Source organism: Amphiura filiformis, chromosome 8 (assembly GCF_039555335.1).
Source record: "Amphiura filiformis chromosome 8, Afil_fr2py, whole genome shotgun sequence".
NCBI classification, from domain to species: Eukaryota; Metazoa; Echinodermata; class Ophiuroidea; order Amphilepidida; family Amphiuridae; genus Amphiura; species Amphiura filiformis.
In genome coordinates this window covers 16,716,969-16,741,610 of record NC_092635.1, presented here as the reverse complement: position 1 = coordinate 16,741,610, position 24,642 = coordinate 16,716,969, and the positions used below count along the sequence as shown (strand labels likewise).

Sequence of the window (24,642 nt, the reverse complement as noted above, 5' to 3'; positions counted from 1 at the left end):
GGCCCTTAAAAGTGTTGACACTCCTAAGGAGGGCCATAAAAAATGACCACAAATTTTCCTGGGGAAATTGAGTTTATATGCTTTTCTATGGGGTTGATCCATAATTTTCATGTTAAAAAGGGGGGGCGAAATTTTGAGATGTCAAAAGGAAGGGGGCCCGAAAATTTTTGCGATGATTTTTCTTTTACATCAGGCCCCCCTAATAAGTGTTTGTGAACGGTCCCTTATTATTATGTACGCTTCACACATGTCAAGAGGGACGATTTCATGCCCGGGGGCATATCATAATATTTTTAGTATAGGTAAGCTTCCCGATGAACTTGGGTCTTTGGGAGCTTATGGCATATCGGTAAAAGGGTGTTTTTAGGAACTGCGCACTTTCAATATCAAGGGTCTTTCTTGACCTCCTGGTTGTAAAACAGAAGTAAAGGTAATTAACAATGCCCACGGTCATTGTGTTAAATACCCGGATTTCACGAGTCTTTGATGCTACAAATTTACACAGGGTGCAAAATAGGTGGCATGATTTGGTACATAGCTAGCAACATGTTGCTGAACATGTAACATCAACCGCATTTAGTCCTCATGCGATTCAAATTCATAAATGTAAGTTGAATTAATAATCAAATTTAAAAAAAACATTTAGGAACCATTAAAATTTATTATTTATAAGATATGTTTCTCCTGTTGATGTTTTTCCGCCTAGATTTTTACAAACGACTGGTTCCTTTTGCGTGAAAGTAGTAGAACATAAAATATCGCCCGACCAACAATAAAGCCAATATAGTCCGATTTAGGAAAGATTGAACGTTGCAGGGAAGCCTTACTATGAGGTGCCAGTTGGCTTGGCCTAATTACGAGCTACTGAAACGTGTGAATCGGTCAGGGAATGGCATGGCACTCTATACAGAGTGAAAGTAATTAATGTTAACAAATAACAATAAAATGATTTAAATGTTGCTGAAAAACTATCATACAAATTATGCATTTTGTAATACAAAATGCATATGCAGAGGCATCAATGGAGAAGAATCTATTCCCTTTGGTAAGTTGCTCAAGATCCCCATACTTCAGGTGGCGTCTGCAAATATGGCAAAAGACCACCATTGCCATGTGAGCTTGATCGTAGCGTCTGCAATGGGCATTGCACCACAGACCCTAGAAAAAAGATTGCACTTAAGAGCTTATGATGTCTTAAAATGGTGTCTCGAAAGTGTTTTAGAATTAGACGTCGCGCCATTTCCAATATATTACCTTTATGGCCAGTTTGTTTTCCTTTGTACTAGGATCCTGAGATAATTTATGCCGTCACGATTTGCGCATACTGCCGATTGCCAGATGACTTTAAAACGTCCTTATTTAAAAGGGCATTTCGTGATCCACAGCCTCATCCCCCCCTTTTTTTTTTTTTCTTCAAAAGAGTTCAGATTTTTAGACCACTGGAAACCTCTACATAATGTTTATGTACCAAAATGTTTAGCAAAAATAACGACAAATTTGAATTATTCGTTCTGGTTAACCAAAACGAACTTACAACAGTGGCCTATGGCACAGTATGATACATATAATCATACATAATTCGCAAAACGAGAAATTTTGGGACTAAGCTTTTTTCGTGGATATCTACTGAAAAATGTCATTAAAAAGCAAATGCTTGGATCACGAAATCCTGAATCACGAATGCCCTAACGTAGCGACGTACGACCAATCAAACAATCCGATTAGGACCACAATGGAATTAAGTGTACTTTTAGTTTTATGCGTACTTTTTGTGTTTTTATCCTTGGTATGAACCTAAATAAAGTGAAATGAAAATGAAGCGTTGCCCTCTATAGTCTATATCAAAAGGATGCTGCTGTCTGTTCATCTGGAGTTCGCCAGTATGCAGGTAGTAGGACGCGTTTATTTCAATGATCATATTTTGTATCATACCACATTATGTTGCAGTCAAATAATGGGACAAACATAAGCTAGCAAATAAGAAAAAATGGCATGGAATCTGTACAGGCTTGATAAAGAGTGTCAGTTTGTGCAGGATTTTGCTTGGGAGGGGGAAAACGCCCAAAACCCAAATTTTGATATATTATTGGCCTTAACTCAAGAACGTTAAAATCCTATAAGATCAATGTATTAATATAAAGAAGTACATGCAGTCGTTTAGTTAAATTGTTAAAATAATATGGCTCCTGTAATCCCATTCGCCTTAATGAAATTATATAACTTAAATATATATACTTATAGTTTGATCAGCGCGCAATCGGCGGTATTTGTTAGGCTTTTACCACTACGGCGTCGAAAAGTAGACCCACGTTAAGAGTGATATAGTTGACCTATCTGGTCTATCTTATCGTGATGCTCATGGCAACATGTCACAAGACAATTCTCGAAATAAAATATATAGATATTAATCCGCAATGTTATAAGGCCCGCCGATTACGAGCTGATCAAAGTGTACTGTATCAATATGATGGTTATTTAGTGTCCAATTGATAGCCACTCACTAACGTCAGTTCAAGGTATTGTGATTACATGTACATTGAAAGAATTAACCTATGCTTTATATATACACCATTTAGCATTTTTGATCATTTTTTGATATATCAAAGTTACTTTAAATTAAGGACTAACATAAGACGAGCTTTGTTCTCTTACATCAGTCGGGAAAATGTAGCTTGTAATATTACCGCATGTAACGCGTGTTTCATCGATACACATGTTATTTTATTCGAAGGCTTGAAGTAAATATGTAACTACCACTGTTCAAACGAAGACATAGCGGCAGATATATATGAATAATATAGTGACTTTTAGTTTACGTTGCACCAGGAATATAATTGCCGCCACCGAGTTTAACATATTACATCGTGTACATATAGCAGCACCATGATTATTGATTTTGGCAATATCTGAAAATACACTGAAATATTATGTAGTTTATATTTTAGAATTCAGCTTATAATATAAAGCATAAGTTGTTTCAAAACATCAGATAGAATTTCAAATAGTAGTACGAATTAGTTTATGAGCATACATCTCCAAATGATTTGCCCATGTATTTTCTTTTATTACATGTGAATCAACGCTTATAACAGGTATGTCTATAATATCTATAAAATATGAAGGGTTTAATGAATTTCTTGTGTGATCAACTATTAACGTACTTCACAAGAATTACACCTGTATGTCTAAACGATATATTCAACATGTTCACCTCAACAAAAATAAGAACTTTCCTGACCCAATTAAACACACTTGTCAAGTAAAGCCAAGAAAAATATTGATTTGGCGTAACATTAAAAAATACCAACTAGGCTAATTTTGGACTAATTTATAAGAGTAAAGATTCATATTTTTGACCTTATTTGGTAAATTATTAAAAACAAATGTAAATATCCAAAAAAAATCAAAAGCTGTTCCAATAGCATTGCCTTAATTGTAGTCGCATCTCTTAGACATTTATATTAAGGGTCGGTACGTGTGGTTACGCCAACCTAATTTCTTGGCCTAAATCAGTGATCAGGAATTACATAAACAATAGTTGATAGAATAAATAACATACGACTTAAGATACGATATGAAGAAACGTATTTGACTTTGTTTGGAATTAAGATTTTCCATCAAACGCTTTGGTAATTATTATTTTGACCCATCTGTATCATGTTAAGTTCACAGTTAAGTTACAACAGACTACAGTATGTTTTACTCTCCCCAAGAAGTATTATGCCGGTACCCATTTATACACGGGAATGGAGAGACACAAACATGACAATTCGCCGTAGAAGTAGTGATGTAACAGGATTAATTTCCATAGCAATGGGTTTACACTATTTTTTAATGTTCTGCCCTACACTAGTCGTTATATACGCTGTCAAAAAACAGGGATAAAGAACGGGATCGCAATTCTATAGAAATTTACATTATGCTGAGTTCATTGTATGTTTCACTCGTACCTGGAAGACCAGTGCCTTTGAAAAGAGAGGTATTGTATTCAATTAATGATTGTACAAATACACCAGTACAAAGATGATGAGTGCGGCCTGATTATAGTGCAGGGCAATACATTCAAAAATAGTCCAAACCCAGAGACGGAGAATCTTGCAGATTTGTAGACATGCCTATGTGAATGTTCCCTTAACACCTGTCATGTCTGTTAACCTCGATTTTTAAAAACTATGGCTTTTACACAACAAATATCTGCCCACAATTTACATTGCATAAGAATATATTTACAAAAATAATTTTAAAATAAAAATATTGTTATTTATCACATATTTCTATAATTACATGTTCAGCTAGGACTGTTGAAAAAACATATTACCATATCGCCCCTGTTTCAGTGATGAAATGTTTGAATGTCTACATTTTTGAACGTGATATTATATACCATCGTCCCAAAATATAAGAAAACCAAATCAACATTTCATAACTACAACAGAAATCATGCTAGTACTTTTTAACGCCAAACAACAATCTAGTCAAATTGCACTTGGTCCCTTCACATAATTTCGTTGGTTTTTATCATTAGATACTTTGATAACAAAAAAGTCAATTACAAACGTTTCATTCTCAAGATACTCTCCTATTTCGCAGGATTAAAAATAGATGGGTTTAATAGGTATGCCCGTTGAGGGCGTCATTTTTCTACTATAGGCTATTTAACCTCTGCACCATCGCAGCACTTGCAATGGACATGATCATGTGATGGATGCTGTGATTCATCGGACACCGTATGACAGATACACTTCTGGAGTTTCATTCAGTAGATGACCCACCCACCAGATCACAGAAAGATCTATCATCTATAGGATATACCATACTCTGTCGGAAACGCTCACACATTGTAATTCTTTCCAGGATTCGCAGAGTTCAATTTAAACAGAATTAAAGATAAATCTTAAGTTGGGTTGTTAGCTTGTTAAGACCTTAAGAATTTATTTTAAATCCGTCGAAATAGGATTGCAATGGGAAGGGCTAGATTTTTGAGCGTGTAAATTTGACGTTATTTTTCTCTGTGAATATAATCGGTACGCTTCAAATTGACATCACAAATACACGTACCAAAAATCCAGCAATGTTTTTTTATAATTTTCCTGTGTTCACTTCACATACAATATACACAATTTGCAGGCTGCAAAAAATGTTTTACACTTTTTTAAATGTTTGAACAGATATGTGTATTCAAAGTTATATTGTCAACATTTTATGCAGCCTTCAGTTTTTTTTCAGTATCCTATTCACAGACGAATCAAAATACTTCTGAGCATTCTTTACGATGCATCACACACAAGTTGTAGATAAAATGTTACATAACTCCACGTAATCATGAAGACCATTATCACCCCTAATTATGGCAAGAACAAGGCTCTTACTTTGTTTTGTTTTTTATAAATGAAACAAATGCTGCCTCGAAAATTTGGTTGTTAACAATAACTTTGATTCATTAACAATAATTTTGATTCATTAGAAAAATGACAAATTGTCATCAAACCATTTAGCAAGAGACGCAAGGTTATCTATCAAACATTCTTTAATCACGTTTTAATCTCTATGGTAAACATATGTATCACAAAATGCACCAATAATAGTGAATTATGTGGGAAGCTGATGTGTTACTAATCAAAATGACCATTGGTTTCTTTCTCAACTCTAAAACTTCTTAGATAATGAATATCCTTTCTTTTGTGATTTGTTGTGAATTATGGGAAATAAAAATGATCTTGTATCTTGCATCTATACAGCAACACCACCACCTTGTCTACCTGCATCTACATAGCAACACCACCGCCATGTCTATCTCTTTTTTTACATAGGGCTATTCAATGGAATTTGTCAATTCAACCAAATCTTCGGTTCATCAAACCTGGTATACGACTTTGTACGTTTAAAGGCTTACTGTAATGTCCTTTTTGTGATGATCTTTATTTGAGACAACATTTGAAACATTTGGGAGAATTTTTATTAGAAAGCACATCACCGGTGTAGAATACATCTTGTACTTCCTGGAAATATTTGATTTTTCTTTCTTATGAGTAACATGTTTACAACCACCGGGTGATTCGATGTGACCATCATGTACATCAAACAATTTTACCTTGATATCAAAAACACTTAAAGGGGCAAATGTGTTTTCATGGGTTGGTATACCAAACATGGAAACATTGCATGCATTATAAATATCACATGGTAGCATATATGGTCAGCGTTTAGCGTCAGTGGCGACGTGAAGGACATAATAACAATCAAACAATTGAATTACTATAAGAATATCAAAGTGTATCTTTTGACCACAAATATTGTTGCATTACTACATGTACAATGGCAATTCGAGTGGTGATAAAAGGCTTCGGCCTTTCTCCTTATTCTTCCATTTTTGATCATGACCATTAAATTAATATTAAATATCCCATTTCATCCATTTACTTTTGGAAGATCACTTAACTTTGGTTTCTTGCAATGAACCGGTTTAGGATGATGCATATTGTACACTGTTGAAAGCATACTTGATGCAATTTCAACTAAATAGGCCAATATGATGGAATGTGTTTCTGAAGAATTGAACAATATATGAATTAAAGGACATGCCCGAGGTCTTGTAGCAAGTCTATGGCAATTCTGAATTTCTAAAGTTCTACACTGCTTTATATTAGTAAAAACAAGATAGCAAGACTAGTTTTAGGGTCATTATACCTTCGTCGTAATCTTTAGAACTTTAGAACTATCTATTGGTACACCTATGTGGACTTGCTAAAAGACATGTGCGTGCATCCCTTTTCTACGAATGTATCTGTCAAATCATTATCTAAATACTATAACCATCTAATGCATAATAATTGTTACGGTCAAAAGTCACACTTTAATTTAATTTTCTCTTCTTAAGCACAACCACAAGATTCAACCCTCATGTTCGGTAGTTCGCTATATTTAATATTAAATTCATCATCAAAATAAAGCAAAGTCAAAGGAGCCATATCACTCGCAGAGCAACATGGTCCAGAGTATCCAGCAGGATCAACCATGGACATAATCTGGGTATGCGGATACTGGGCGTTGACCATACGTGGACAGGGTCCAGAGCAGTAATTTGCTTCAAAGTTTTTCGGAGCAATGATCCAATCCCAATTGAATTGTGAGAAATCAACTTCTAGTGGATACCGACAACATTGACGCTCTAATCTGTTGTCATCTTCTATGCAGATTGGGCCATTTAATGAACGCTTGCTACGACGCATTCTCTCATCGCGAAGACGTAGTTGTAGAAACGGCTTCTGTAGGAATGAAATTGAAATGGGAAAGATAATCGTAAACCGCTTATGAGAACACACTTGACATACTTACGGTATCATATTTAAATCAATTAAATCAATTAAAATTACATTTGAACCTTCGCTAATCAATATTTTGACCACGCCTTTGTTTTTACTTTGCTCCGTAAAATGTACCTGAAACTTAATTGGGAAAGAGCGAAAAAAACAAACGTAACGTACCTTATACAGCCACCCCCACACCCCGCCCTAAAAGTAACTGCTTTAATTGGCTAATTGGTAAGCAAGGGTAAATACAATAGCTGCCCTGTGCTTATTTGACAATTTACACACCTGTTGGGCTGTGAATGTGGTCCAGTAAGGTGTTCCACGTCAGAGCATTTGTCTGTTGTGTCAGTTGGACTACTGTTTGGTTACTGACCAGTGTTTAGAGTAGAGTATTGAAGTAATCCTGTGTGCAATTTTTGTTCATTGTTATGGACAGGATTTTAAGATATGACCTTGTGAAAAATTATAAGTTTCTTTTTCAGCTCAGTTTAGATTGTCCTGAATGAACTTATTCAAGGTCTGCATGCTCTTAATCATTTTATCTCAAGCAAACTTGTTATCCAACTACATTGCTAGAATAACCCATGAAATGCAGCAAAACAACAATTTCAAAAATAACTTTAAAGTTTCTTTTTGAAGCCAGTTTACTTTGAAAACTTGCTTGATTTATTGTTGTTAATGAGTTAGGTACGTTTTACTAAAGTGTTGTTGCTTCAGCCCTCTTTACAGCATAACTCAAGAACCACAGGACCTACAAAAGTATTTGAATTCTGCTACATACTCGCTATGAATTGATCAATGCAATTTTTGCCAAAGCTCACTACCATTCGCAAGATGCTGTGAACTACAAAATCGCAGCAGTTTAAAATAGTTGCTAACCTTAACCCATTCCATTGTGGCTTTGGTAGCCTAACTAAAGGGCTAAACCAACACAGAATGCATACGTTTATTTATTTGTTATCAAATGAGAAATTTTAATTTAACTTGCCTTTTCTTGCTCATCAGAAACATCAGTTACCACAACATTATTGCCAGCATCATCAAACAACTCCAAAGCGATGCCAAGGTTGGTCTCGGGCTTTTGAGCCCATTCCTGTACGTAGTTTGTAAAATCTACATTCATCCATTCACCATGTTTCAGATTCAGTTCCACTTTTTTAGATTCAACTACGTATCCCTTTGGTTTCCTGTTACTTTTGTTAATCAATACTTGCTTGACGTCTACTTCGTGAAATGGTTTCAAGATTACTTTGGCTGGGTTTACATAAAAGTAGAGCGTTGCCTTAGAAACACTATATCCAACTAGTTGATGCGAAATGTTGAAGTAACAGCAAGCGGTTTGGTTAACGTGTGGTAAAGCTGCATAAAATGAGAAAGAATAGCGTATATTTAGTCACTATACCTTAATGTACATGATTTACTAATTCAGAATGATTCTTTTGCTATTCAAACATGATTAATCCAATGGTAACAGCGATCAAATTAATACTCTACTCTATCAAAGGCCATTTTCAGAGCCACTTACGCTGGTTAGATTTTGCACCTAAAGTTACGTCGATCGGGGATAAACTGGCAGACCCGTAGCGTAGGTTTATGAGGTATTGTTTTGCTAGTTACTAAAGCTCTGCCAATGACGTTTAAGGTTAGACGAGGTATTCTTAATCGAAGCAGCCCATCGATTTTCATTATCTAAATCAATATTATAACACTTTGATGTTTTGCAAAAGTTCATTCTACAAATCATGTCCTTTGAAAACTTGCTTGATTTATTGTTGTGAATGAGTTATGTACGTTTTACAAAAGTATTGTTTCAGCCCTCTTTAGAACATAACTCAAGAACCACAGGACCTACAAATGTATATCTGTGATATTTGAATTATTTTACACACTCGCTATGAAATGATCAATCCATTTTTTGCCATCTCACTACCATTCACAAAATGCTGTGAACTACCACATCGCAACAGTTAAAAAATTAGTTGCTAACCTTAATCAGAGAAGTGAGATCTATCTCACTTCCCTGCCTTAATGTAGGACAAATTGGTCCTAAACCCGATATATATATAGTATTGTATATTTCCCAGAACGGCCAGCGCACATAAAAATGTTGCCAAAAAACTCTCAGTGCATCTGACCGGATTCGAACTGGTGACCTTTGTATGACTAGCCTGCCTAGCACTACTTAGCCCATTGAGCCACAGAGCACGCGGGAGTAGATGCAAGATTGAAATCTATAAATATTAGGTACAGAAATGTGTTCATCCATCTACCCAGAGAAAGAAGTATTTAGGCATAGGAATTTTTGTTTTTACTATCATCTACCGTGTGATAGACGACAGGCAGGTCCAATATTTTACTACGATGAAAATATTGGACCTGCCTGTGAGCCTGTCGTCTATCATAGGGGTTAGGGTTTATTCTCATTCTTAGTCAGTTAAATATTATTTTAATAACTGTAAACTATTTTTAAAGCAAAAAGTTACCGTCATCAAAACTCCTCTTATTATGAAATGAACGAAACTTGTTTACAGCTTCACGTATTCTGTTGCGCGTACTGCTAACGCGTACGCGTATTCCGCACTAGTCTACGCATACAACGCGATACATACGCGCACCTCTACAAGCGTGTTACGCGTTATCAACACTCATGCTGACGTGGCACCCAAAATCATGCGATTGTCCAATCAGATTATGTGTCTACAAACTAGACCACTCCCACTGACTAAGAATATAATTTCAATGTTTTCTTTTGTTTTGTTTTGTTTTTCAGTTTGATTTGATCTCAAATTAATTAATTAATTGCCAGATTCACTGATTAGATCACATCATTATTGTTATATCCAGATCTGACAGATTTTTCTAAGTCTCTGCAATCGACCGCCTACAAATTATGCATAATTAATGAAGAGCTGCTCAATGCAAGTAAAAGATTCTTTTATACACAATATTTGTGTTTGAGTCAATAATCAATTACCCAGTAAAATATTGACTTTATAAACTCAATTTCAGTCATAAAGAGAAGGGAACGTTTTGTGCTGGGGCGGTATAATATGAAATTACTATTGACACCTTTAACCCTCGTGCTATATACCCTAAACATGCTTAAGGGTTGTCATCAGGCATACGGTACTAGTACCGTAAGATACTTTACACCCAAATGACTTAAGCTAATCATATAGCTATCCTTTGCACTCATTTTGTTAACACACGAGGGCAAGGCTTCAAAGTCGACCGTAAGGAGGAGGGAGTGAAGCCCACCATAGGTTCCTACAGTGAAATGTATAATTTTTATTTTGTTCTTACAAAATATTAATCTATGAAGGGACCTTAAACTTGGTAGCTATATTTATCTTTCGGTGAAAAATGTTCGCGGGATTTTGAGCCAAAAACAATTTTGCATAATTATACTTTTGTACAAAGCCGGAATTTCCTAATTTTACGAGGGTGCGCTCACATTATGAAGCCATACTGACTTACGTGGGCATTGTTTGTACTTATTTTGGTATAATTAGATAGCGAAAACCCATTGCTACATATTCATATCATTGTTACCCCCCCCACCCCCACACCCCCCACACACCCCACCCCCCCCACCCCACCCCACCCCTTCGTAGTTTGTGTCACAAAAATGGCTAAGTAAGATGAGGGTTAACTTCCGGTTAAGCCATGCAGAAAATTTGTTTCAACACCACTGAGCACTTGAAAAATACGACAAAAGGTCGAGGTACCTAGTATTTTGAATGGAGTAAATCAAAATTGAGAAAATAATGCACTAACAAAATATGATATGACACATCAGATGATAAATCAATTTGAACACTTTGAAACTTGTTGAATATATAAAATGAATTATATAACAATATCAGAAGAAACCGTGTGAACGAAAAATATATCTCCGTATACATGGCGTGATGTTTTTAGTCGATTCATGAAGTGACAAATTGCTTCATTTTGGGGTTCGAGTCTCATTCAATTTGAAAATTTTCTTGCCTTTCGCACAGATGATACATGATCTGACATGTATAAACATATTTTATAGGGTTCTGTCTTTGTTCGATAATAAGTCTTAAAATTCCCCCAAAATGGGGGAGACATTCGTTTAAAATTGAAAATATTGTTATTCTATTATTATTATTATTATTATTATTATTATTATTATCAGAGCATAAACTCTAGTCAAACCGATAAGATTAAAGTATGAAGCAGAAGGCCAATTCAGCAAAGAGATCGAGAACAGGGTTTGAAGCTTTTGGAACAATCACCATTCACCATCACTGTAAATTCGTCAACAAATTTATTACATTAAACATTTGAAATGGCTGGTGAATCATTCAAATTTTATTTAAAATAATGAAAAGATCTCATAATTTGTTTTCAGCATAACAAACAATTTTCTTGATTGAAAAAAATTCACATGTATGGTAATGTCAAATTTATGAAAGACAAATTAAATAACAAATTGATATGTGTAAAACAATTCGTCATTTAACTTGTCATTCATTCATTTTGTCATTATGTGGACTATTTTTAGTCAAGAAAATAATTCGTAATGTTTAAAATAATTGAATTGCTATAAAAAAAATAGTTCTTGCATCATTCAATTAATTTCCAACTTAACAGACCAGTCAATTTAAAATGACGATTTTTTTTTTATTTATCAAATCAGACAACAGAATTGACAGAATTTGGGCATGCCAAATAGTTTATACTTTATTGTAAGAGAAAAACAAGTAAACTAGAATAAGAATATACAGAAGATATAACAGAGGAATACCATTTCGTCAACTGCTCATACCGCGTGTAAAACGTTTAATTCAAGTTGACATAAAAAGTTTTAGCTTTGTCATCTTTGATATCATGATATACCTAGGACAAGCTAGAATAATGAAATGGCGCGACTGGATTTCGAAATAAGGTGCCCAGCAACAGTGCTACTCAAACAGATATCGAGTAAACATTACTTATAATTGATACTTTACAAAATTGAAAAGGTTGAAAAGAACAACCTGAGACCACAATACGATATTCACTTGTAACGTCTCAATGGAATATGTCAATAACTAAACATAAAGGTTCTGACAGCAAGAGAAAAAACAACAATCTAATCACAAAAGTTAAGCTGACATAAAAGATTGGTGGGTGGAGTAGTCGGGCCACATTTGAAAAACAAGCATTGATGGGTATTATTAATGAACACAGCTTAAACAGTCAATCGAAAGAAAACACGTAACAAAACGTACTGTTTAAACTGTCAAAATTGACAGGTTGTATTGTTACTACACGCTCCCAAATCGAATAACGGTTTACCGTTTCTATTGACTTTGATTGATTGACATGGTCTGCACTTAAAATGAAGAACTAATTCAAACCTATTGATCAAATGTATTTAATATGGAGATAAACACATTAACTCAGATTACTTTTTTTTACCTGTTGCGCCACCTGTGATTGTTCGCTGTTCTAACATGACAAACAAGTTTATCTTGTTAATGATATTATAGATTGACTAGACCACAAAGTCTGATTGAGAAAATAGATTTCAGGTGCCTGGATTGAAGCTGAGTTTATACCATAGACTGTAAGAAGAATTGGCCAGAAGTATTGAAAAATCCCCAAAATGTCCAGAAAATGATACGCGGGAGAAACTTGCACACTATTAAGTGGCTATCGGAAGAAAACCACCGGGAAGATAGTGCGACCTGGTCGGTCGGGAGTCTTCCAAAGATTTTGAGGTTGAAGTGAAGGTCAATTGACTATCGCAAAAGGGATTTTTATTCCCGCCATAAAGATGCTCATATTGTCCATGAAGTATAAACAAGGGAAGAGGCTTACATACACTGGAACATGGAAACATTCAAATATTAAGTATAGTTACAGCCATGGTTCTTTTTGCGATTGTCACATTACCTTATTATTGCAATTTAATTATTCGCAGTCTTTTTCAGTCTCTCAATCTATAGAAGACTCCTGCCTTCTTTCCCTGTAACTTTGTTCTGATCCCCACTTCTTTTTCTCCCATCACCATTTTGGACAAAATATAGAATTCTCCGTAGACCACTTGCCTATTGTGCATACTCTGGCTATTGCATTTAAGCATTTAAGCATTTAAGCTTAAATGCAATAGCCAGAGTTTAAAAAAAAACTCTTGATTTGTATAATTTGTGCACAATTGATAGATTTTCACATCTGATCTTTTCAGTCACCATCACTCCCTCTGTTTGTTAGCTTCTTCTCGGGCTTTCGCGATTAATACCATGGTAGATTCTAAAATCAGAATTATTCAGTATTGAAGTGAACGTTATAATTATGCTATTATAATATGTTGCTTTCAATAATATAAGCCTACGTATACTTTACTCTTACTTAATATAACCATTTAATAAATGTAATAAATATCAGTATAATTTCGGGTTCTTACTGAATGTGTTCATCATGATTAATAACATAATTTTATTTATCAAAAATCGACTATGGCATAGTCTAATACAAAATAAAAGATTTGATTCCAATATGAAGCATTCTGGATTCGCGCTTTGGCAAAAATTTCATTTCATTTCATAGCGAATCTGTAGGAGAATTCAAATATCACAGATATACTTTTGTAGGTCCTGTGGTTCTTGAGTTATGTTGTAAAGAGGGCTGAAACAACATCACTTTTGTAAAAATCGCGTAACTCATTAACATCAATAAATCAAGTTTTCAAAGTATATGATTTGTAAAATGAAATTTTGCAAAACATTAAAGTGTTATTTTTCAATAATATATTGATTAAGATAATGAAAATCGATATTTTGGCTGCTTCGACCAACAATACTCTTAAGAAATTTGTTGCCTGTGGCAATGATTGTCTCACGGTAGAACTCCAGTTTCAGTTTCCTTTTTCCCTCAGTGGTTATTCACCAATAAGCAGATTCGATCTTGAGCGATTAGTTTACAATAAAGATTGACATCATATAAAGGGAACAATTATCGAAGGTTAATATTATGCAATTTACAAACATCTATGTTGATAACCCGATATCCATGACAACGGTAACGTCTGTATTCTTTTCCAAAAACGTCTTATTCGTAATATTCAAAATGACAGAAACAATAGACAATAGCGACTAATTTTATATAGTTGTCATTGCACTATACAACGCAGCATTTATCCAAACGATTTTTGATCGATCTAAATCAGGTCAAGTTACCTAAGTAAATTGAATAAGCGCCTGTTTGTTTCTAACAATCGGGTGAAATTACCCAAATAAATCAAATTAACACGCCTCTGTAATTGTTGGATATCAATAAAGTAGTTGAGATAGATATATCCCATTGACGCCAGAGTCTGAGTATAACTGGGGGAAACCCCTCATTACCACAAGTAGCATGTCCCATTCACTATTTAAACAGCATACCCATAAACGGCTAATTTGAATATAGATCGTCAAAAGAAAACGATCTATGATTTAAACAAGTTTAAAGTAAATTTCCCGCCCTCGTGTTATGCCAATTAGCTTTTCTTTAAGTACATGAAGCAGATGCTGCAGATAGTATTCAAACACTGAAACTATTTCATTAACGCCCACGCAACTACATCGTCTTCTACATGTCGTATTCAGACAACTACACAACTATCTTTTGGTTTGGGAGTCACATAGTATTTGATGCAAGAATCCTAAAATCAATACTTTACATGTTCTTCTAATCAACGACACTGATTTTCACAATAAAGTTCATCTTCTTATAATAACTATGACATAAGTCCAAAAGAGTAAAATTTGAAAACCAAGATTCAAATAACTGGCTTAGGGGTCGGTAACCCACCTTTGCACAGTATTTTGTGGGGTCTGAGAGCACATCAGACATATCGAATTACATTCTGAATACGAAGAATGGCAAATTATTGAAAATTGATATTTCTGATATTTAACAGTCCTCGAGGTAAAATTCAGTGATATTTATTTAAAGTGAATGTAGCTGGGAGGAAAAGCAGCAGATGATCATTTGAAAATTTTGACTTTTTCCCCCAAACACCTAAAAAATAAGGTCTTTGGGGGAAAAAATACGAAAGATAATAATTAATAATTTGTCATAATAAATCCCGGGCCTTAAAAATGTGTTTTGTATCGTCAATTTCAAAAAATCATTCAGAATGCAATTCAATATGTCTGATGTGCACTCATGTCTTACAACAAAATACTGTGCAAACGTTGACATCCGATTCCTTAAAAAGACAGCGACGCGTATGACGCAAGACCCAACTAGAACACCCGCTAGAACATTATAGTCAATCTGGTCATTATGGTAGTTGCGCATTTTTACATCACCTAGCTACTCATTCCTATAGGTGGTGATATGGAGTCTGAAGTGCGCTACTATTATTAGATATTGATGACGTGCCATAAGTGACTTAACCGAAGGCACGATGTAACACTCTGATGACGTCATACAGGCATACTTGCGAGGAAAATTAAGTAACATTTATAGCAAACCAGGAATGACAACAAACACTTCAGTGATCAAGTGGTTTGACAGTGTGTCTTATGAAAGGAATAAATATGTTTTACTTCTGGCGCGACCACATTCAGTCAACACAATTCAATCACCATTAAATCATCATCATCATATTCATATTCATATTCATCATTTTCTCTCATCATAATCAGCAACAGCAGAATTATCATCATCAGCAGCGTCATCATCAATATCATCATCATCATCATCGTCGTCATCATCATCATCTTATTTGTCGTCGGCGATCTTCGTCGTTATCCTCATCAGCATTTTCTCTCATCATAATCAACAACTGCAGAATTATCATCATCAGCAGCGTCATCATCAATATCATCAGCAGCAATTATCATCAGCAGCACCAACATCGGTATCATCAACATCGTCATGATTATCATCATCAGCAGCGGTATTAATCATCAGTGGCATCATCATCATTGTCATCATCATTATCAGGGTCGTCGTCGGCGTCGTCATCATCATCATATTATTATCCTCAGCAGCCTCATCATCAGCTACGAAATGCAGAGGCGTACATTTCCTCTCGTTTACACACACGAAAGCATGAACCCGTGTGTTAATCAAAAATCTTACTGAGAGTAATGGGCGTCCTCAAATTACGCCGATTTCAATATGCGATTAGGGAATTCCCATATTAAGAACAAGTGCCACTCATCCATGAATCTAGGTCTAGGACTCTTTCCTAAAATAAACCAACCTATTTGCAAATTCTAAAATATCTGGTAATAACTTTTACCACTAAGACCTGGATAGTCGATCCAGGTTGTCTTCAACTCCATGGTATACAAATAAAATTGAATGAATGTTAAGTAATCTCTTTCCCCACATGGTGTATCAAATTACCCCGCACTTAGTCAAGTGACTCCTTCATTCAATGTCAACTTAATAATAGCAAGAGTTTGAGTATCCGACAATTATATTTCTCTTTCATGCACTCTTAGATAGCGAGAACCAATCAGAGCAAGAGTTAGAAAAATGCAAACCATGTATTGATTGTGATGCACGGGCGCGCACTCTGCGTACTACTCGCAGTACTTTCGGACGCGTTCATTTTTTCTTGCGGGTTGATGCATTTATATTTGCTTGTATTTTCCAACACTTTTGTAATAAAAAAATAGCAAAAATCATGGAATTCATTCATAATAATAATAATAATAATAATAATAATAATAATAATAATAATAATAATAATAATAATAATAATAATAATAATAATAATAATAATAATAATAATAATAATAATAATAATAATAATAATAATAATAATAATAATAATAATAATAATAATAATAATAATAATAATAATAATAATAATAAATTTCATGTCCAACAAGTGATACGCATTTTAAAATACAAGATCGCAAGTTGAAAGTGTGTTAAGTGTGTAAATTAAAAGGCAAGTATTTTGTTATCTACTTGGTCTTCTTCCAATTACGCTAATTTCCACTTCATGCTGGTAATTTGCTCATCATGTTTCACCACCAGGCTAAATACCAAGACCCCACTACTCCCTATTCCATAAAATACAGCACTATATTTGGGGGAATTAAAAAAAATATTATCTTATTTTGCCAAATGAAACATAGCTAAATCCTAATCCTTTAGTTAGTTCTAACTGGCAATAAAAGTCTAATTAATTTTTGTTTGCAATTTGGGGGAAAGTGGGTCAAAAACGTGCAATTTTGCATGTCTTCTTAGAATAGTAGTCACAAAATTCTAGGACTTGTTATTTTTGATAATTGGTTATGAAAAAGATTAGGAAATATGTTTTTCAAATTTTAGAATGCATAACTTGAAGTTATTTTTTGTACAAGTCTTTTGGGCTGTATTGTCAAAGCATACGAAAAACGTCTACCTTTATTTCCAAAAATTAACCAAATATTAAAATTTGACTTTGCCAGTTAACTAACTTAAGGTTTAGGATTCAGCTATGTTTAATTTGGCAAAACAGGTTACTTTTTAAATCCAATTAGTGCTGTATTATCAGGACTAAGGCTTCACTTTATTAATAACATATACAGCCGTCTTAATTTACTGTGATAAAGTTGTGAATTTCCATCCTTAATATTTAATTTTCAAAACATTCTATACTTAAATACTTGACATGAATCCTAAATCTGTTCAAAGACACAATAGAAACAGGTATAAGTATATCTGCGCTACTGTGTAACAGTGGGTACGTGGGGCATCTCAGGGGGGGTATGAAATTCTATTCTTCTACTATCCAACTCCTCGAAGTACACGCTTCCCGTGCCCCTTAAAAAAATTCGCAGTTCTTTCTAGAAAATCACCTGTTGATCATGAACGTATTACTTGTACTACTATCCACACTCCAAGTGGTAAAGGCATTACCGGATGTTTTAGAATTTGGAAATAGGTTGGTTTATTTTAGGAAATAGTCATGGACCTAGATTCATGGATGAGTGGCACATGTTCTTGATATGGGAACTTCCTTGATTGCATATTGAAATTGGCGTAATTTGAGGACACCCATTACTTTCATGTTACTTCTCGTTTAAAATAATATAAAACACATGGGCTATGCTCATGCTTTTAAACATTAACCTAAACTAGTGAAAATATACGCATTTGTATTTCCCAGCACATTTCACCCCAACGACAATGAGGAGGAGGAGAAGGTGAAAGAATAATGACGATGTTGTTGACGACAAAACTTTGTGTCCATGGTAGTGATGAAAATCAAGAATTATTTAATAATATAAAAAATATTCAATATCTCTACAGAACCAAAAAGCCACTTCGAAGACGTAAGGCTAATCGTTACTCGGGGAATCCCATATAAAACCACATTGCTTTGAGCAAGCGTGTATCCTGCAGTATTTGTGACGCTATATAGCCAACTTGACATGCTTGAGTCTTCTGTCGCTTCACAAATGTTAATTAATTAATTCCATTTAAACGAATACATTTACATATACAACTTGCAATCGCTGATTTTGCTGTTGATAATTTTGATAGCCTGAAATTGCGTTTTTCCGATCAAGGTTGGCAATCAAATGAATTCAGGTGTAATTAAATTGGTGCTTTTTGCCCATTTTTGTATTCTTTTAAATAATTCTTACATGACACAATTTCCATTCTTGTATATATCTCGTATTCTACATGTCTTGGATGTCACACAAATTATAAATAATGTGATTTTGGCTTTGAGATAAAACTATTTAAAAAATGATATGACAGATCAAAGCAGACGACTGCTCACGTGTCCCGCGCGGTGCGTTATATTTGCAGTAAAAGACACAAGGAAAGATAGGCACTTACCTCTTTTTGCAAATGTGATAATTTTTTCCGTAGTTGCATCCGTAGCAGACGAGTGTTCAGGTTTCTCGCTACCAGGAAACAGTGGTTGATCTCCTTGAGGAGGCTCAGTTGATGAATCAAAATGGTTATTTATTAAATGCGCAAGCGGTGGAATTCCGGGAATTGATGATCGCGATATGTTTGGTGCCTGGGTCATCCGTAATTTGTTTAAAATCATCCTCTTGATACTTTCGATTCTTAAGGCTTTTTGGTGTTCTCGTAACTGGCATGATGGACATAGCTGCTGCTGTGTGCTGTTGTTTGTGGGATCCTCATCTTCTCGTGTCGAGTATGATGAATCTGATGACGATTCTTGCAGTTCTGGTGTGGGAGGGGACGGTTCGATGACGACCGGCGAAGGATTTTCCTCCAAGTTGCGATGGCTTTCGCGATGATGATACCGCCGGCCTCGAAGATAAGCTGAATTGGTCATATTGATAAAATATAGAAATAAAATTGCAGTTAAACAATGAAGAGGATTTTGGCAATAAGTAGATAGCTGCATTACGGCGGTTTGGTTATTTTATGTTATACTAGTCTAAAGCTGGGCGGTTATAAACCGGGATACTGAAAGGTGGTGGATATGTTGTGCGACCAGAGGATGGAAAAAGGCACGAATCAGCTGTTTGCAACGGGGGTGGCTTTTTTATACTCTCCGACCACGTACCGTGCAATTCAGGCGTATCGATAAAATTTGAGTTGGGAGCGAGGCTGTTTACCTACATTTCTTTAAATGTCGATCAATCAAGCGACATGTCAAAGATATCTAATTATGCACGCTTGCCTAGCGCCATATAGATATATTCATATACGAGAAGTTCTTACTGGTTGAATCAGCATGTCACTGATTGGCTGAGAGTAATAATAACGGTGACTTAAAATAGTATCGTCTCTAGAGAGCAAAGTTCTGACAAATCGTGTACAAAACGCATGTCTATACTTGTTCATCCAATAACTGACCGTTATAATAGAAGGACATGAAAGGACATATATAACTTTTAGGAGGTAGTTCTTTTAAATAGCCACACCCCTTGCCACAGAAAATTTAATTCATTAGGCAATGAAAATTAGGCATAAGAAATAAACGGTAACATTGAACATACGAACCGGCATCACCCCACCTCCCACACCCAACTAAGTTTCTAGCCTCTTTTTCGGATTTTTGCCCGGGCCCAAAAATTCACTTTTAAACTAGTACCGTCACTGTACGTGTACGCAAACATACACAATGGCAAACATATTGATACTAAAATAATGTTACATGCACAGACAACAAACCAAAAAGAGCAGGGAAGCTGTTTTTCAATCACAATTATTGACATAATGGTTTCCTCGTTATACGTTCGATCACAGCATCATTGTGAGGGTCAACAGTACTTACTTCTCCTTTACAGAGTACACATTTCTAAAGGGAAGCATTTTTGAATATTAACAACCAGACGACCAGACAGCTCTTAACGAATAAGCCTCAAATGAACTTAGCCCTTGAATGTGAGAATGTAGTTTAAATGCAAGGGAAAATGTATCCGGGAATGTATCGAAATGGACCCTTTTTATTGAAATGTGTCATCTCCCTGTTATTTTTATCACACCAAATCAATGAATAATATATTTGTTGGCTTTGCAATTATTTACTATATATTATTAACTTGCCTTTTAGGTGCGTCAATATACTATAGCTGTAATTGTCGCAACAGTCTTACTTGCAAGACTAATCAAACAAAACACACCAATCATGACATTAGGAACAAATATTATGACATAACCGTCGATATCATCCCGGCACAGTAAAGCTTGCTCACCTATGGTGTATATCTCAAGGTTACAACACGGAAATGTTACCTTTAATCCCGACCTTACCATCTTTAGCAAGTTATCAAAACACTTCAAAGACGTTTAAACCCATTTGTTTGCATCAATCTTGTTATTGTTACCCATTTAAGGTGAGTCAGGAACATTAATAGTGCATCTGAGATTTGTTTTTCTCTATGATAAAATTGAGGGAAGTATATTCTCAGCAAACACAAAACGCTTCACAGAAAACGTTAAACATCCGGTTATATAAAGGGTATAAAACATTTTAGTATCATTCAGGAAACATATTTGAAAACTTGATATATAAAAAATTTACATAATGTTATTTAGTTTGAGAAAATATTTTGCAAAAATGTTTGCCAAAAAATAGCTTGCAAATAAAATTTTTGACAATATTTTTGAAATATTGTTTTAGTGTTTTTTTCATTATAAAATGTTTAAAAAAATACTTCTCGACCTTTATAATAGTCCGACATTTAAATGTTGTTAAACATTTTGACCAAAACCAAAACGCGTTTAAAACACGTTTATGACGTTTTAAAAACATTTTTGTGTTTGCTGAGTTTAGAAACAAATAATCGATTCTGACATTATGTTTTACACATTGGTATGATTGAGTGTGGATACATATTACATGTATGAAGAAGAGAAGAAAGCGCTATACGCTGGCGAAGTTACGTAATTAATCGGATTAATTACCATAGCAATAGGTGAAAACAATTTCAAAGATAATTACCTTACAGGTGCAAGTAATCAGCATGATATGGTTCAATGAAGAGGTGCCGCGTGAACGTATCAGTGCAACGCGGTATATTCAAAAATTGTTTTCACCTATTGCTATGGTAGTTAATCCGATTATTACGCAACTTCGCCAGCGTATACTCAACTCAAAACATATTTGTATACATCTGTGTGATTTGTTCTTTCAGATAACAATCATTTTGCCTTTTGTGTGCCCAATTGTGACACATTTCTCAACAATCAATACGCGAGTGGCCATCCTCTATTGTTATGCATAGTCGCGCTAAAAGTGGATCGATACATGTTGAAATCATCATAATAATTTTTCAGAAATACACCTTTTTACTTTGGATTTTTTCCCTCTGTTTGTTAGCTCACCATTTTTTTACTCGCGGTTTCGCGATCAATAAACTGGTAAATTCCGAAATCATACATATTTAGTAAGTTAATCCCTCATTATAATTATTCCAAGATATGTTGCATTCGATAACACACGTTTTTCTGTCACTAATTATAGAAATTTTTTATGACCACTTATTTATGGTAAATATGATAAACATCTGTATAATTTCAAGTTCAAGTGAATGCGTTCTTCATCATTAACATGATTAATAACATATTTTTTATTTATCAGCAAAATTAATGGTGTGCTGCTTATAGTATGATTATTGTGACCTTTAATAACCAACTCAAAAGGAGGCAAATAATAATAATAATAATAATTTTAGAAGTTTGAGCTTTACTGATATAACTTTTTATCCCTTTTAGCACTGCTGATCTGACAAATAAAATTAAAAATCAAAGAACGAAAAGAAATGAAAAGATAAGTGACCACTATGACCATTGGGAACAAGATAATTCTTCGCTTTAAGATTTTTCTGTGCTTTTATCTAGTATTGAAGCGTTCTGCGTTGCTGCTGAAATCAAGGCGTATTCGTGTTAATCTTTCTGTTGCCTAGATTGGCGTTGTTTAAATTCGGTCAAGTACACTTAACTTAGATCCCTGGATGTCAAGTCTACGCAATGGACACTCAACCCAGCTTTAAATCGCCTAAATCTTATATTTTATTACATTTCTATCTTCTACTAAGTGATTATGAGGCATTTACGTGTAAAATTAATTTATTATTAGCAGATTTCAACAGTTGGCTTTCACCAGTTGGCTTTTAATATAATTTATATTAAAGTTATTTTTGAAATTGTTGTTTTGCTGCATTTCATGGGTTATTCTAGCAATGTAGTTGGATAACACGTTTGCTTGAGATAAAATGATTAAGAGCATGCAGACCTTGAATAAGTTCATTCAGGACAATCTAAACTGAGCTGAAAAAGAAACTTATAATTTTTCACAAGGTCATATCTTAAAATCCTGTCCATCAAAATGAACCAAAATCATGCATAGGGTTACTTCAATACTCAACTCTAAACACATGTCAGTAACCAAGCAGTTATCCAACTGATACAACAGCAAAATGTACTGACATGGAAAAGCTTCCTGAACCACATTCACAGCCCAATAATTGGCACCCAGCAAAACAAATCTGTGAGAATGAGTACAAGATCCAAATAGAAGATCTAGCTAGAACTTTCTTGATATTGTCATTACCTTACATTTCGATGAATCGAATGTCACCTTCCATCTCTCTGCCCAGATCCTAAGGTTGTCTCTAGATATAATCTCACAAAATAAGGTAGAATCATCTGCGTAGAGGTAGAGTAGGTTTTCACACTCATCACCCAAGTCATCAATGAAGACAGAGAACAGGAAGTGGGTCCAATATTGACCACTGGGGAACTGATGCATTGATGGAGGAAGTACTTGATGACTGGCCAGATAAGACAACTTTGATGGAACGATCATGGTAGCTCCTAATCCAGATGAGCAGCTTGCCGGATACTCATTTTGCCATGAATTTCGAGCAAAGGCCATTATGCCAGTATGTGCTATTTTTACGTCCAGGGCAATCTGTCGCACTTCGTTGCCTCTATCCAGGGAAATGGACCACTATTGGGTCAGAATATTGAGTATGTTAGCTGTTCTGTGGTGTGGCTTAAATCCAAACTGTCTATCTGATATCAATTAGTTTCAAAGGAGGCACTTTGGTCCTGTATAAAAGCCTTCATGACCTTGCTGATGATGCAGAGCAGATAGATGGGGCGGTACATCTCCCTTGGAGAAGCAAAGCTCACACAGCTGGTTGAGTGGTCTTGCAAGTTATGCGCAGCACTATTTCAGGAATCTTGCAGAGATTTCATCAGGACAAGTAGCTTTATCTGGTTGCAGACTCCTGAGAAGCTTCCTAACATCTTTGACCCTGAAGGCTATCTTTTAAATTGAGCACGTTGCTGAATGCTGAACTTCAAGAACAGGTTCTTCTGCGCTGGCAAGCTGACATTAATCCGATAACAAGATCTTACAATCTAAAACAAATTATAAAATTTCCTACACCTTTATAGATTCCCAAATCAGTGAATTCGGCACTTAGATTCAAGATTAAAACTGGTCTAAATGTATTTGACGCCATCAATACTCAGGAAAAGGTGGATGCTTTTTATGAACATCTTAACAGTGAAATGGAGTCATTCTTCCCACAGGTTACAGTAAAGAACTATGACAATGAAAAAGTGGATTACCCCCCCCCCCCCCCCCCCCCCCCCCCCATTAAAAAATTCATTCAGGAACGCCAAGCAGCCTTTCTGCCTGAACGCAAAACTCAATGGCATCAACCTCGCATAAAGTTCAACGTGGAATAGCTAATGCTAAAAATAACTATCACGCTAACTCTGTCCGGAATTTACAACATAAGGACCCACGTAAATGGCACCAACAAGTCATGACTAATGACACAAAGTCTGAGCACAACATACATGTCCCGGCATTCAGAATTCTGATCATGTCAGTATTGCTAACAACATCAATGAACTGTTTGTGAATGTGTCT

At 35.1% G+C, this 24,642-nt stretch overlaps 1 protein-coding gene across 1 annotated transcript; it reads right to left on the bottom strand.

The window, feature by feature from the left end:
• Positions 1-5,919: 5,919 nt before the first annotated feature.
• On the bottom strand, positions 5,920-19,808 carry LOC140158695 (growth/differentiation factor 8-like). Its single transcript, XM_072181878.1, has 3 exons — positions 19,107-19,808; positions 8,299-8,669; positions 5,920-7,265 (listed from the first exon to the last, which is right to left on the bottom strand). The coding sequence occupies exons 1-3, from the start codon at positions 19,648-19,650 to the stop codon at positions 6,873-6,875; spliced, it is 1,308 nt and encodes a 435-aa protein (XP_072037979.1). The 5' UTR covers positions 19,651-19,808; the 3' UTR covers positions 5,920-6,872.
• Positions 19,809-24,642: the final 4,834 nt, after the last annotated feature.

Bases quoted from the DNA above. Each gene is read 5' to 3' on its own strand.
- LOC140158695 (XM_072181878.1), bottom strand. From the start codon at position 19,650: ATGCAGCTATCTACTTATTGCCAAAATCCTCTTCATTGTTTAACTGCA. The intron at 8,670-19,106 runs GTAAGTGCCTAT...CATTTTATGCAG, and splicing joins TATCACATTTGCAAAAAGAG to CTTTACCACACGTTAACCAA. The intron at 7,266-8,298 runs GCAAGTTAAATT...TCATTCCTACAG, and splicing joins TTTCTGATGAGCAAGAAAAG to AAGCCGTTTCTACAACTACG.